This window comes from Equus quagga, chromosome 13 (genome assembly GCF_021613505.1).
Source record: "Equus quagga isolate Etosha38 chromosome 13, UCLA_HA_Equagga_1.0, whole genome shotgun sequence".
Lineage (NCBI taxonomy): Eukaryota > Metazoa > Chordata > Mammalia > Perissodactyla > Equidae > Equus > Equus quagga.
In genome coordinates, this window is record NC_060279.1 from 103,884,646 (window position 1) to 103,897,419 (window position 12,774).

Consider the following 12,774-nt stretch of genomic DNA (forward strand, 5'->3'; position numbering starts at 1 on the left):
CCTGGCAATAGAAAGGAGACTCTTTCCAGGGCCTTAAGAAAGGAGGGAGCTGTTGAGCCCATCGACACAGAATGTTGCCCTCCCCACCCCCCGACTCTTCCCAGTGCTTATCACCACGGTGAACTCGCTGAGCGTGCGGCTGGGCAGCTACGTCCAGAACGTGTTCACAGCGGCCAAGCTGGTGATCGTGGCCATCATCATCATCAGTGGACTTGTCCTCCTGGCCCAAGGTGACCTGGGGCTGGAGGGGAGGGTGGGCCACACACGGCACAGACCTCCTCTTCCTCTGGTGGGCTTGCTCCTAAGCATATCTCAAAGGCAGGAATTCAACAGGAAGTCTTTAGTTTCCCAACTTTTCAGAGTTTGTTTGGTAACCTGAGGTCGTAAGTCATCCCTGTCTTTCACACGGGGATGATGCAAAGTCCCACTCTGCTCAGCTGACACCCGCTATGCACTGTCTCGCTTAATTACAGGGAATACAAGGAATTTTGAAAATTCTTTTGAGGGCACAAGACTGTCCGTGGGAGCCATCAGTCTGGCATTTTACAATGGCCTCTGGGCATATGACGGATGGTAAGGCACTCCTCACACGTCACAAGTCTGGTCGTGGGGTCCTCTAGACTACCATAACGGAAACCCCATGGAAAGCCACAGCTTCTCCTTGCTGGGGTTTGGCAGGACCCTAAGATTCACTGTCACGTCTCCCTTTTGTTAAGCACCCCACCCCTCACCCTTCTGTTCTCCTCGGACCCCAGAGACACTGAGACCCCTGTGCCTTTCCCAGCCCCTCACGTGGCACCAGCCTTGACAAAGTGGTCCGTGAGCAGGCAGGGCACAGCCCTGTGCCAGCGGCTTCACCAGACACATACAGGCTCTGCTGAGTTGGAAGTAGTAAGGGCTGCCCAGGCACCTGACAAGGCAAGAATATTCATAGCACTTCTGTTTCAACCTTGGAAACATTGGGTTCAGTCAAGGAAATTCTGTTACATCCGTTAAGGAAGAAGTGTGGCCACCCGTGACGCTGGGCTTTCCCACATGCAAAGCATCCGCAGGTTGCATTCTCTTTTCAGATCAAGAATCTTCCGTTTTCTTCAAAGCACCTTGGGATCTCATTACTCCTGATAATTGTTGACAATTCACGTGATTCCCTTGAAGAGCAAAGACTCACCCGACAGATGTGCAGACCTTGGTAGCGCCGCCATCCCCAGGGCTTTCTCCAAAAGGAATTACCCTGGAATTCCTGCAGGAGAATTTTCTCTACGGCGGAGAATCTTAAATGGCACCAACAATTATTGTTTTGTGTTTCACAATCTTAGCAAAGAAAGTCAAAGTTTTGTAACTCGTGTTACTTTTCTTTGTCTAGGAATCAGCTCAATTATATCACAGAAGAACTTAGAAACCCTTTCAGGTGAGAAAGCTGAGTGAGGCCAGGAGACGATGGGCAGGCAAGCGTTTATCTCTCCTCCTAAGCTACAGCGGAACTGCTTCCTCCTGTTAGCCCACGAGCCCTTCCAGACAGCGCAGGGTTTCTTCTAAGCTCACTCACGTTCTTTAGAGTTTCTTTTGGGTAGTGGAGGGGTTGCTGAGAGCAGGGGAGAACTCTAACTGCATTCTGGCTTATTTTGCTTTATAAACAATTCAGTTTTACTGCCCTGAAGTCCTAGAGAGGGAGAGTCTTTCTCATTTGAAAATGTCACATGGCCCTGCTGGGGCTCTGCTGTTCCACAAGCCCCCTGCATCTGGGTGGGCCTCAGGAAGGGCAGCTGTGACCCCAGCCCACCACAAGGAGCAGGTGAGGGCTGGCCAGGGCAGGTGGGGAGACAGGACTGGACAAAACAACAATTTCATGGGTCTCTCATGGATGCTCTGGTCTGACCCTGGGCCCCCGGGTCCCTGCCCCTCCCAGAAACCTGCCCCTGGCCATCATCATCGGGATCCCGCTGGTCACAGGGTGCTACATCCTCATGAACGTTTCCTACTTCACTGTGATGACCGCGACCGAGCTCCTGCAGTCCCAGGCCGTGGCCGTGGTGAGTGGCCAGGGTCTCTGCGGGAGGGTGCTGTGGCCCGTAGGAAGGGGACAGGCAGGGTGTAAATGCTCAAGCTGAGGCACCCTCACAGGGGAGGAGGGAGGAATCATCTAGAGATGGGGAGTGAGGGGGTTAAGGCAGCACCAAAGATCTAGGTTTAAAGATCTGAGGTTAACCGCCAGCGGGGGGACGGTTCTGCCTTCCCAGCACGCCCATGGCCCCACACAGGCGCAGAATGCAGCTAGAGCAGCGCCGGACCTAACCAGGGCTGGGTTGTGACAGACAAGTATGAGGGAGAGAAAGTGCAAGGCAGCAAGTGAAGGAGGGAGTGATGACAATGGACTGCGGAGTGTAGGCGGGGTAGGGAGGCAGTGAGGACGAGAGGGATGGCTGTGGGGATTGTGGAGAAGCCAGGTGGGGTCCAGCTGCTGGAGGCCTCGTGGAGTGGGGGTAGGACAGGAAATGGACTAGGAACAGACCATAAGGTGACAAGGACGGAGCACAAGGAGAGACGCAGCCTCGGTCAGGATGAGGTCACTGACCGTGAGAAGAGGCGCTGAGGTGGCAGGGAGAACAAGGTCATTCTGCTTGAGGAGGTCAGGAAGTGACACTGAAATGAGGAAGAATCATGACGGAGAGGGGGCGGAGAGGTTTCTGTGCCCATCACAGGATGCCAAGATGCTCTGCAAAGGAGGAAAGAGGCCCCCTTGTTCTCCTCCTGGGTGGTCCTCGACTTTCCTCCCCAGGAGGGGGCAGAGGCTGTGCCCACCTTGGGAGTGGGGCCGGGCCCTCTACGGGGCACAGCAGCCTTCCTGGGACGCAGGGCTCTCGGCGGCCATGCAAGCCCCTCGGGACTCCTCTCCCGTCTCTCGCCAGACGTTTGGTGACCGCGTTCTCTATCCAGCCTCCTGGGTTGTCCCGCTCTTCGTGGCCTTTTCAACCATCGGCGCTGCCAACGGGACCTGCTTCACGGCAGGCAGGTAGGGGATCCTCGCACCTGCGTGGGGCAGAGGGCGCAGAGGCCATCTCACACTTGAGGCAGACAACCTTGGGGCAGAAATCTTCAGGACTCTGCCTCATGGCACCAGCAGGAAGCCTGGAGTCCAGAGAAGGGAGGGAAAAGCGTGGACCAGCTGGCACTGGACACGGCTGGCCCCACTGAGGCGAGGCCCTGGGTCCCCGTCGGGGGACAGTGCTGCCAGCTCCAGCACAAGGCAGAGCTGGGTGACACAGCGTGAGAGGCGTTGGTTCACGCCTAGTACTTTTCACCTGGAGCTTTTTCTCACCTAACAATATTGCTTGAACATGTTCTCATGTTAATATACACAATCTACGTCAGGAACTGGCAAACTGTTCCTTCAGTGCCAGACAGTGAATATCTTGGGCTTACCGGCCATGTAATCGGTCACAACTACCCAACTCTGTCTTTGCAGCACGAAAGCAAACGGCTGTGGTGTTCCAGTAACACTTCATCTGCATAAACAGGCACGGTTTGCCAGCCCCTGCCAACCCTCTGACCCCCTGGCCTGGAGACGTTCACCGCAGTGTTGTGTTCCACTCCACGACGTAGCATGATCTAACACACTTCCGTTCTTGGGCTGGGTGGGGGTTGCTTTCAGAGACACTGCTGCAGGGGACCTTCTTGAACATGTCTGTGCCCGGCTGTCCAGCATTCCGACTGGATACATTTCTGAGTGAGACTGCCGAAGGTGATACACTTAGACGCTTAACGGAGGAAATTGAGACCACAAAGGCATCCTTCTCGAGCCGTATCAGACTGGATAGGTAGTGCCAGCCCTGCAGCTTTTCTTCTTCTAAAGCATTTTGGCTATTCTAGATTCTTTGCATTTCTATACGAATTTTAGAATCAGCTTGTCAGTTTCCACGGACACGCCGTCAGGGCTTCTGATCAGGACTGCGTGGGCTCTGTCCGTCAGTCTGGAGAGGCCCAGCAGCTCACAAGCATTGATTCTCCAGGTCTGTGGCACCGACTGTCTCTCCCTTTATTTGAGTCTTAATTTTTTTCAAAAATGCTTTTTTGAGTAGTTGTCGGTATACAGTTCTTGTGCATATTTCGTCAGATTTATCCTGAAATATTTCATATTTTTTCATGCTGTAATAAACGGTATTTTTAAAAATGTAAACATTTTCAGTTTTTACTGATAATTTGTCGCTAGTATATAGAAACACAATTTCAACAGCTTTATTGAGGTATAAATACCATAAAACTCACTCTGTCATTGTACAATTCAGTGATTTTAGTAAATGTATACAGGTGTGCAAGCATCATCACAATCCAATTCTAGGACATTTCCATCACCCAGAACGTTCTAATTGTAGTTACTCCCCACTTCCACCTCCAGCCCTGGGCAGCCACTGATCTCGTGTGTCTGCAATTTTGCCTTTTCTAGACATTCCATCTAAAGGAGATGGTACAATACATCATTTGCATCTGGCTTCTGTCACTTAGCATATTATTTTTTAGGTTCATTCCTTTTAATTGCTGAATAGTATTCCATTATATGGCTATACCACATTTTGTTTATCCATTCACCAGTTGATTGACATTTGGATTGTTTCCAGTTTGAATGCTGCTGCTATGAATATTTTTGCATATATCTTTGTGTGGACATACATTTTTCTCTTGGATAGATTCCTAGGAATAGAGTTGCTGGATCATATAGTGAGTTTATGATTAACTTTTAAAGAAACTGCTTAACTGTTCTCCAACTGGTTGTTCCATTTTACGTTCTATAAGCAATGCAAGAGAGTTCCAGTTTCTCCACATCCTCACCAACACTTGGTACTGTCTTTTTATTGTCAAAAGACAATTTTGTTTGATTGTTGATTATTCTAGTGGGTATTAGTATGTCACTGTGGATTTAATCTGCATTTACCTAATGACTAATGATACTGAGCATCTTTTTGTGTGCTTTTTAGCCATTCATGTGTCTTCTGGTGAAACATCTGTTCACATCTTTTGCCCATTTTTAAAACCGGGCTGTTTGTCATCTTATTACTAAGCTGTAAGGGTTCTTCGTATACTCTGGACACAAGTCTTTTATCAGGTATCTGATGTGCACATATTTTCTCCCAGTCTGTGGCTTGTCTTCTCATTTTCCCAATGTTGTGTTTGAAACACCAATGTTTCTAACTTCGACAAAGTCCAGTTTATCCATTTTTTTATGTGTCGTGCTTTTGTTGTCATATATAAGAACCTTTGTCCAAGCCAAGGTCACAAAGCTTTCTCTTCTGTTTTATCCTACTTTTATAGGTGTGGCTCTTAGGTTTAGGCACATGAGCCATCGTGAGTTAATTTTGTAGAGTTCTGCACCTGTGCGGCTTGGGGGTCAGACAGGGACTTGTGCTATATTGACTTACGTTGGATGTAACTTTTATGGGGTCAAATCCCAGATTTCTGCTTACTGGTTTCTGAGTTTTCTATCTCCCATAGACAAACCTTCCTCTCCCCTTTCAAGAACACCCACCTATGTTTTCGTCTACATTTCACTTTAGCTCTTTGATAATCTGGAATGTATTTTGATGTGAGGCATAAATCTCACTCTTTTTCCCAAACCTTTACCATGTCATCCCACTAGTATTTACTAAGTAATCCAGCCTTTGCCCTACTGGTTTGCAATGCCACCCTTAACATTCCCAATGTGCTTGGCTCCCTTCGTTCCACTGAGAGGTGTCTTCCTGTGCTGTCATCATCCTCAGTAAACAGTTGACGGCCTCAGCGACACGAAGTCTAGGAGAAGTGGTGCTCCCCTGGGGGACTTCTCCCTCCCTGTCTCGCATTCCAGAGGCACTCACAATAATTTTCTCCAGTTCCCAAAGTCCGGCTTGCATTTTAATTGCATGGAATTTATATAGTAATTTGTGGAGGACTGGTAGAATTTAAAGCGTGAATTCACAACGTCATCCTGAGTCCGTCTCCCTCCACCTCCGTCTCCTTACTTCCCAGCTCCACTGACTTGTTCTGGGAATTAACTTAATACCGTGTTTGTCTTTTCAAAGTGCAAACATGTAGTTTTAAACAGATAGGCCTTTTTGGCCTTTATGTTCCTGACTTCTAATTTTACTGTATTGCAATCAGAGTGTATGATCTTTATGACATCACTTCTTTAGAAGTTTAAAGACTTCCCTTGTGGCTTGCTGTCGTTTTTATAAATGTTTCCTGTGGTCTTGAAAATAATGTGTATTAATGTCAACTAGTTTTGTTTTTTTTTTTTTGAGGAAGATTAGCCCTGAGCTAACATCCGCTGCCAATCCTCCTCTTTTTGCTGAGGAAGACTGGCCCTGAGCTAACATCCGTGCCCATCTTCCTCTACTTTATACGTGGGACGCCTACCACAGCATGGCTTGCCAAGCGGTGCCATGTCCACACCTGGGATCTGAACCGGCAAACCCCGGGCCGCCAAAGCAGAATGTGGGAACTCCACCACTGCACCACCGGGCCAGCCCCTCGACTAGTTTGTATCATCATCAGGCTTGTACCTTGACTGTTCAAATCTTCTGCTCTCAGTGGCTTTGTCCATTTTTGCCTTCTATGTTTCAAGGGCCCCCATTTTTTTTTAAAGATTTTATTTTTTTCCTTTTTCTCCCCAAAGTCCCCCAGTACATAGTTGTATATTCTTCGTTGTGGGTCCTTCTAGCTGTGGCATGTGGGACGCTGCCTCAGCGTGGTCTGATGAGCAGTGCCATGTCTGCGCCCAGGATTCGAACCAACGAAACACTGGGCCACCTGCAGCGGAGCACGCGAACTTAACCACTCGGCCATGGGGCCAGCCCCATCAAGGGCCCCCATTTTTTATATCTTCTTGGTAGACCGTGCTCCTTTTCAGTAGAAACTCTCCCTCTTTTTGCCTTGAATTCTATTTTGTCTGATATTGATATTGCTGAATCAGCTGTCTCTGGGCTGCAATTTTTGGTGACATGTCCCCTCCTTTTATCTTCAGCCTCTCAGCATCATCTGGTTTTGGTTTGTGTCTCTTTCAACAAACCCAACCCAAGAGTCTCTAGCCAGGCAAGCTGAATCTATCAATGTGTTTACTGCTGTAGCTGGATTAAGTCCTAACACATTCCTTTGTGTTTTCTTGGTTTAAAAAAATCTTATCCTGCTTTATTATCCATCATATTTCCTTGATTCCTTTCTTTCTTCTGCTCATCTGGAAGTTATGTTTCTATTATTTTAGCAATTACCCTTAAAATTTAACACAAATACCTAACAGAGTCTGTCAGTATCTCAATTCTCTTCCCTTGCCTACAAGGACTCTCCCTTTCACATCGTCCAGTGTATCAGCTACACTTTGTTTATAAACCCACCCCTGCAAGGAAAAGTTCATCATGACAAAAATAAAAAATCCAATATACGGGCTGGCCTGGTGGCATAGTGGTTAAGTTTGTGTGCTCCATTTCGGCAGCCCAGGGTTTGCAGGTTCACATCCTTGGTGTGGACCTACACACCACTCATCGAGCCATGCTGTGGTGGCGTCCCACATACAAACTAGAGGAAGACTGGCATAGATGTTAGCTCAGCGACAATCTTCCTCAAGCAAAAAGAGGAAGACCGGCAATGGACGTTAGCTTGGGGCCAATCTTCCTCACCAAAACAAACAAAAAATACAATACATATATACACAGCAACGTGTTTGATTGCTGTTTCCTTAACATTGCTTCTTCAATCAACTCCTGAGTTCAGTTTTGTCGTTGTTGCTGAGCTAGACTTTTTAATAGTTTCCAAGGAGGACTGGAGAATTGTAAATGTCTCATAGTCATTGTTTATCTAAAAATGTATTTATTTTGCCAGTAGTCTTGAATGATAGTTTAGCTACACAGAATTCTAATCTGAAAATGAACTTTCCTCATCACTTTGAAAATATTATTTCTGACATGTCTGCTATTCTGTTTGTTCTCATTTTGTAGTTAATCTTTTAAATTCAGTAGATTTTCAAATCTTCCTTTTTGCCTTACACTATAATGTTCAGATCAGGGTATGTTTTTACTTGTCTAGAAGTGGGCTCAATGGCAGGCTGCGTGTTTTCAATTCTATAAAAGCTCTCTGCTCTTCTCTGAATTTGCATTACCCCCATTCAATGTGTTTGAGCTTCTTCTTCTTTCTTACTTTACTGTCTACATTTTCCATTTCTCTATGCTTCGTTCTCAGAGCTAGCTTCTATTTTTTTCACTTGTATCTAAGTTATCTATGTTAATTTTTTAAAAATTTTATTGAGGTCATAATAGTTTATAATGTTGTAAAATTTCAGTTGTACGTTGTTATTTATCAATCACCATATAAATGTGTCTCTTCACCCCTGTGTCCACCCCCCAACCCCTTCCCCTCTGGTAACCACTAATCTGTCCTCTTTGTCTGTGTGTTTATCTTCCACATGAGTGAAATCCTATGGTGTTTGTCTTTCTCTGTCTGCCTTATTTTGCTTAACATAACACCCTCAAGGTCCCTCCATACTGTTGCGAATGGGATGATTTTGTCTTTTTTCTGGCTGAGTAGTATTCCATTGTATAAATATACCACATCTTCTTTATCAATCATTGATAAATTTATCAATCATTGGGCACTTGGATTGCTTCCATGTCTTGGCTATTGTGAATAATGCTGTGATGAACATAGGGGTGCATGAGTCTCTCTGAATTGCTGATTTCAAGTTCTTTGGACAGATACCCAGTAGTGGGATGGTTGGATCATACGGCATTTCTGTTTTTAATTTTCTGAGGAATCTCCATACTGCCTTCCATAGTGGCTGCATTCCCACCAGTAGTGGATGAGGGTTCCCTTTTCTCCACATCCTCTCCAACATTTGTTAGTTTTTGTCTTGGTGATTATAGCCATTCTAATGGGTGTAAGGTGTATCTTTGTGTAGTTTTGATTTGCATTTCCCTGATGATTAGTGTTGTTGAACATCTTTTCATGTGTCTGTTGGTCATCTGTATATCTTCTTTGGAAAAATATCTGTTCATATCCTCTGCCCACTTTTTGATTGGGTTGTTTTTTTGTTGCTGAGTTGTGTGAGTTCTTTATATATTTCGGAGATTAACCTCTTGTCATACATACAATTTGCAAATACTTTCTCCCAGTTGGTGGGTTGTCTTTTTTTTTTTCCCGAGGAAGATTAGCCCTGAGCTAACACCTGCCAATCCTCCTCTTTTTGCTGAGGAACACTGGCCCTGAGCTAATGTCCGTGCCCATCTTCCTCTACTTTATATGTGGGACGCCTACCACACCATGGCTTGCCACACAGTGCCATATCTGCACCCGGGATCCGAACTGGTGAACCCTGGGCTGCTGAAGCAGAATGTGCGCACTTAACAGCTGCACCACCAGGCCAGCTCCTTGGGTTGTCTTTTTATTTTGTTCCTGGTTTCCTTTGCCTTGCAGAAGCTCTTTAGTGTGATGAAGTCCCACTTGTTTGTTTTTTCTTTTGTTTCCCTTGCCCGACTAGACTTGGTATTCAAAAAGATCTTTCTAAGACTGATGTCAAGGAGTGTACTGCCTATATTTTCTTCTACAAGTTTTATGGTTTCAGGTCTTACCTTCAAGTCTTTGAACCATTTTGAGTTAATTTTTGTGTTTGGTGAAAGATAATGGTCTACTTTGATTCTTTTGCATGTGGCTGTCCAATTCTCCCAACACCATTTATTGAAGAGACTTTCCTTTCTCCATTGTATTGTTCTCCATTCTCCACTGTTCTCAGCTCCTTTGTCAAAGATTAGCTGTCTGTAGATGTGTGGTTTTATTTCTGGGCTTTCAATTCTGCTCCATTGATCTATGTGTCTGTTTTTGTACCAGTTCCATGCTGTTTCGATTACTGTAGTTTTGCAGTATATTTTGAAGTCAGGGATTGGGATGCCTCCAGCTTTGTTCTTTTTTCTCAGGATTGCTTAGCTAGTCAGGGTCTTTGATTGCTGTCGATTATATTTTTAACTACATTTTTACTTTTTTAGAAATTGTTTCGCTCCTCTTCCCTTTTTCTAACATGTTGAAGTCTTTCAGACGACTGAGTCTTCAGGAGTTCTTGGGGGAACTAAGCTTGCACCTGCTGACTTGCCCTTAATTTGTCTGATTTTTCAAAAATATGGAAGTTGTGTACAGCTTGGATTTACAAGTGCCGGCACTCTGTGTCTGCTTCTCTCAGGTGCTCCAAGCACCGGGTCCACTGGCCCTGGACTAGGTTTCACATTTGTTTCCTGCATAACTTTTAGGACTCAGATAGCTACCTGCTCCTAGAAAGGGCCTCCCCAAACCATCCCCACCGTCTCCCCGACTTAGGTGACTCCTTGGCACCAGGATGCATTCCTCTCGGATGCGTTTCACCTCCTCACTTCTCCAAAACTCACTCCCCTCCAGAGGCTGGACTCCTACTGGAGACGCCAGGGTCCCAACTTGGTCTCTTTGTCTGCGGCCCTCCTCGTGAAGCTGAGGACGCACTGGCTCCGTGATGGCACTGCAGCCTGCTCGCTCGTTGACTGACTTCTGTTTCACTGTTTTTCCAGGCTCGTTTACGTTGCTGGCCGGGAAGGCCACATGATGAAAGTGCTCTCTTACATTAGCGTCCGGCGCCTGACTCCAGCCCCTGCTATCATCTTTTATGTAAGTAGGAATTCCGCCATAAAAACACCCCCTCCCAGGCTGAGGGGCCCTCAGTTTGGATGGAGAAATAAACTTGTATTGCTAGGCGTGACCCCGGTTCCCTTACTCCTCGACATGACACAGGTATATGAAGTGGCCCAAGACAATTCAAACAGTTTAGCCAACCTCTGCTCCTTGTTCTGAATGGATCTGTGAAGACACTGAGTCTTCCAAGCTTGTACCCTCTACACTTCTGACACGTACATCTGTGTGTTCTCAGTCCCTGGGAACAACTATATAAAAACCCACCAGCTTATGGGGCAGGACAACAAGGCTTATTACCAGGTGGCTACTGACAAGAGCTTCTCGTTATGGTCCAATAATTTAGAAGTCATGGGATCCTTGTGCAGTGAAGGCCCTTTGACATCTTCTAATTGGAGTTTCTCAGTGGGGGGAGAGTCCTTGATTGTGTGCAACTGTCTTGGGCACCTGTGACCATCCACGCTCTAGATTCTGAGCCAGACTCCTCCTCCCACCCCAGAGGAGAACCACTGCTCTCTGTCAACCTACTCCCTTTGAAGATGAGGAAGCAGACCCAGAATTGCAAGGCCCTTAAAATTACAAGTCCAAGGCCATGCAGCTAATACAGGTCAAGACCAGACCTGGACAGCCTGAGTTTCACAGTCCAGGGCCCTTTCCCATGATGAAAACTCTCTGGAAGGAAAAGTCATACTTAGGAAGTTAGCGCAATATACACACGTATTTTGTTCTTCTCCTGCTTAAAATCCCAGCTTCAAAGAGTCACAAATTTTTCCAAGTCTGTCCATCAGGCCTCAAAGAGAATACCTGCCATAGCCAAGGCAGGGTTCAAACCCAAATATAATGGGCTACATATGAGGTTTCTTTCTTGCTAAAGTGTTTATCCACAGGGAAAACTGCTTCCTCAGACTTCTGTGAAGCGATAAGGGTAATGTTTTCATGTACTAATGACCTAAGCCTTCATTCTTCTTTCTACCAGGGGATCATAGCGACTATTTACATCATTCCTGGTGACATAAACTCATTAGTCAATTACTTCAGCTTTGCCGCATGGCTGTTTTATGGCCTGACGATTCTGGCACTGATTGTGATGAGGTTCACCAGGAAAGAACTGGAAAGGCCTATCAAGGTAGGTTTAGTGCCCCAAACACCACAAGTGGCTTTGATTTCTTGAAATGAATTAGACAGAGGTAACTATTTTAAATTCTAAGGGCATGCTTTCTGTTTCCAACCTGACCCTATTCTTGAGTATCATGTTTTAGAGTGGGGTGTCCTCTTCAATTCATCTCATATTAGAGTTTACAATCCAATTAGCCATCTAACTATTAATTAAGTTATCAAGAATACCTGTGACCCGTCTCTCTAACCAAAGCAAGATGCCCAGTTCTGCCACTTCCAGCATCTCCCACGCACACACTTTCCATAGACTGACGGGGACTTCTGAATTCTGGCCCCAGACCCGTTCCTGTGCATGCAACTCCTAATAGTCCACACTTTCAGTCTGCTTGGGGCTCCCTGAGCCTCCCTGCTTGGCTGGTGTGGATCTATATACCACTGAGGAAGAATAATTGATTTTGTTCTGCTTATGTTAGGGGCTTTTTTTGCTTTTTGTTTATAAAACAACTGTGCTGTTTAATTCTTATGATAAAAACAAGTGTAGATTTAAGAAAAAGGCAGGCAAGCTGAGGGCTTAAGTCACTAGGACAAGAATAAGGACAATGTCTGTGGCTGTAGGATGCTGTTCCAGTGGTCTGCCTCATGGTCTTTCTGGCACTGTATCTTGGCCATCACCCAGTCTCTGGGGTCAGCTGAGGCATGAAGCAGCCTGCTCGGAATCAGGCAGTTCCACCTCAATCAGGTCATCGGCAGGCAAAATCATGATTTTTGATAAAAGTTCATATTTTGAATCGGCACAAAATCCCTTCAACAGAAATAAAGAGAGTTGAGAGAAAATAACTAAGGAGACAGGGAAAAAAAAAAGCCAACATGTGTGCAATTGGAGTCCCTGAAGAAGAAAATGAAAGTAACAGGATTCTTTTTTTTTTTAAAGATTGGCCCTGAACTAACACCTGTTGCCAATCTTTTCTTCTTTTTCTTCTTCTCCCTAAAGCTCCC

General features: G+C 45.9%; 1 protein-coding gene across 3 annotated transcripts in view; it reads left to right on the forward strand.

Moving 5' to 3' along the window:
- SLC7A9 (solute carrier family 7 member 9) overlaps positions 1 to 12,774 on the forward strand; it is a 33,219-nt gene that overhangs the window by 4,533 nt on the left and 15,912 nt on the right. For all 3 annotated transcript variants that reach the window (XM_046683521.1, XM_046683519.1, XM_046683520.1), the window contains exons 5-11: positions 105 to 230; positions 474 to 573; positions 1,364 to 1,408; positions 1,907 to 2,030; positions 2,907 to 3,010; positions 10,545 to 10,641; positions 11,639 to 11,788. In XM_046683521.1, the coding sequence (XP_046539477.1) occupies positions 105 to 230; positions 474 to 573; positions 1,364 to 1,408; positions 1,907 to 2,030; positions 2,907 to 3,010; positions 10,545 to 10,641; positions 11,639 to 11,788 (746 nt within the window). The remainder of the gene's footprint in view (positions 1 to 104; positions 231 to 473; positions 574 to 1,363; positions 1,409 to 1,906; positions 2,031 to 2,906; positions 3,011 to 10,544; positions 10,642 to 11,638; positions 11,789 to 12,774) is intronic.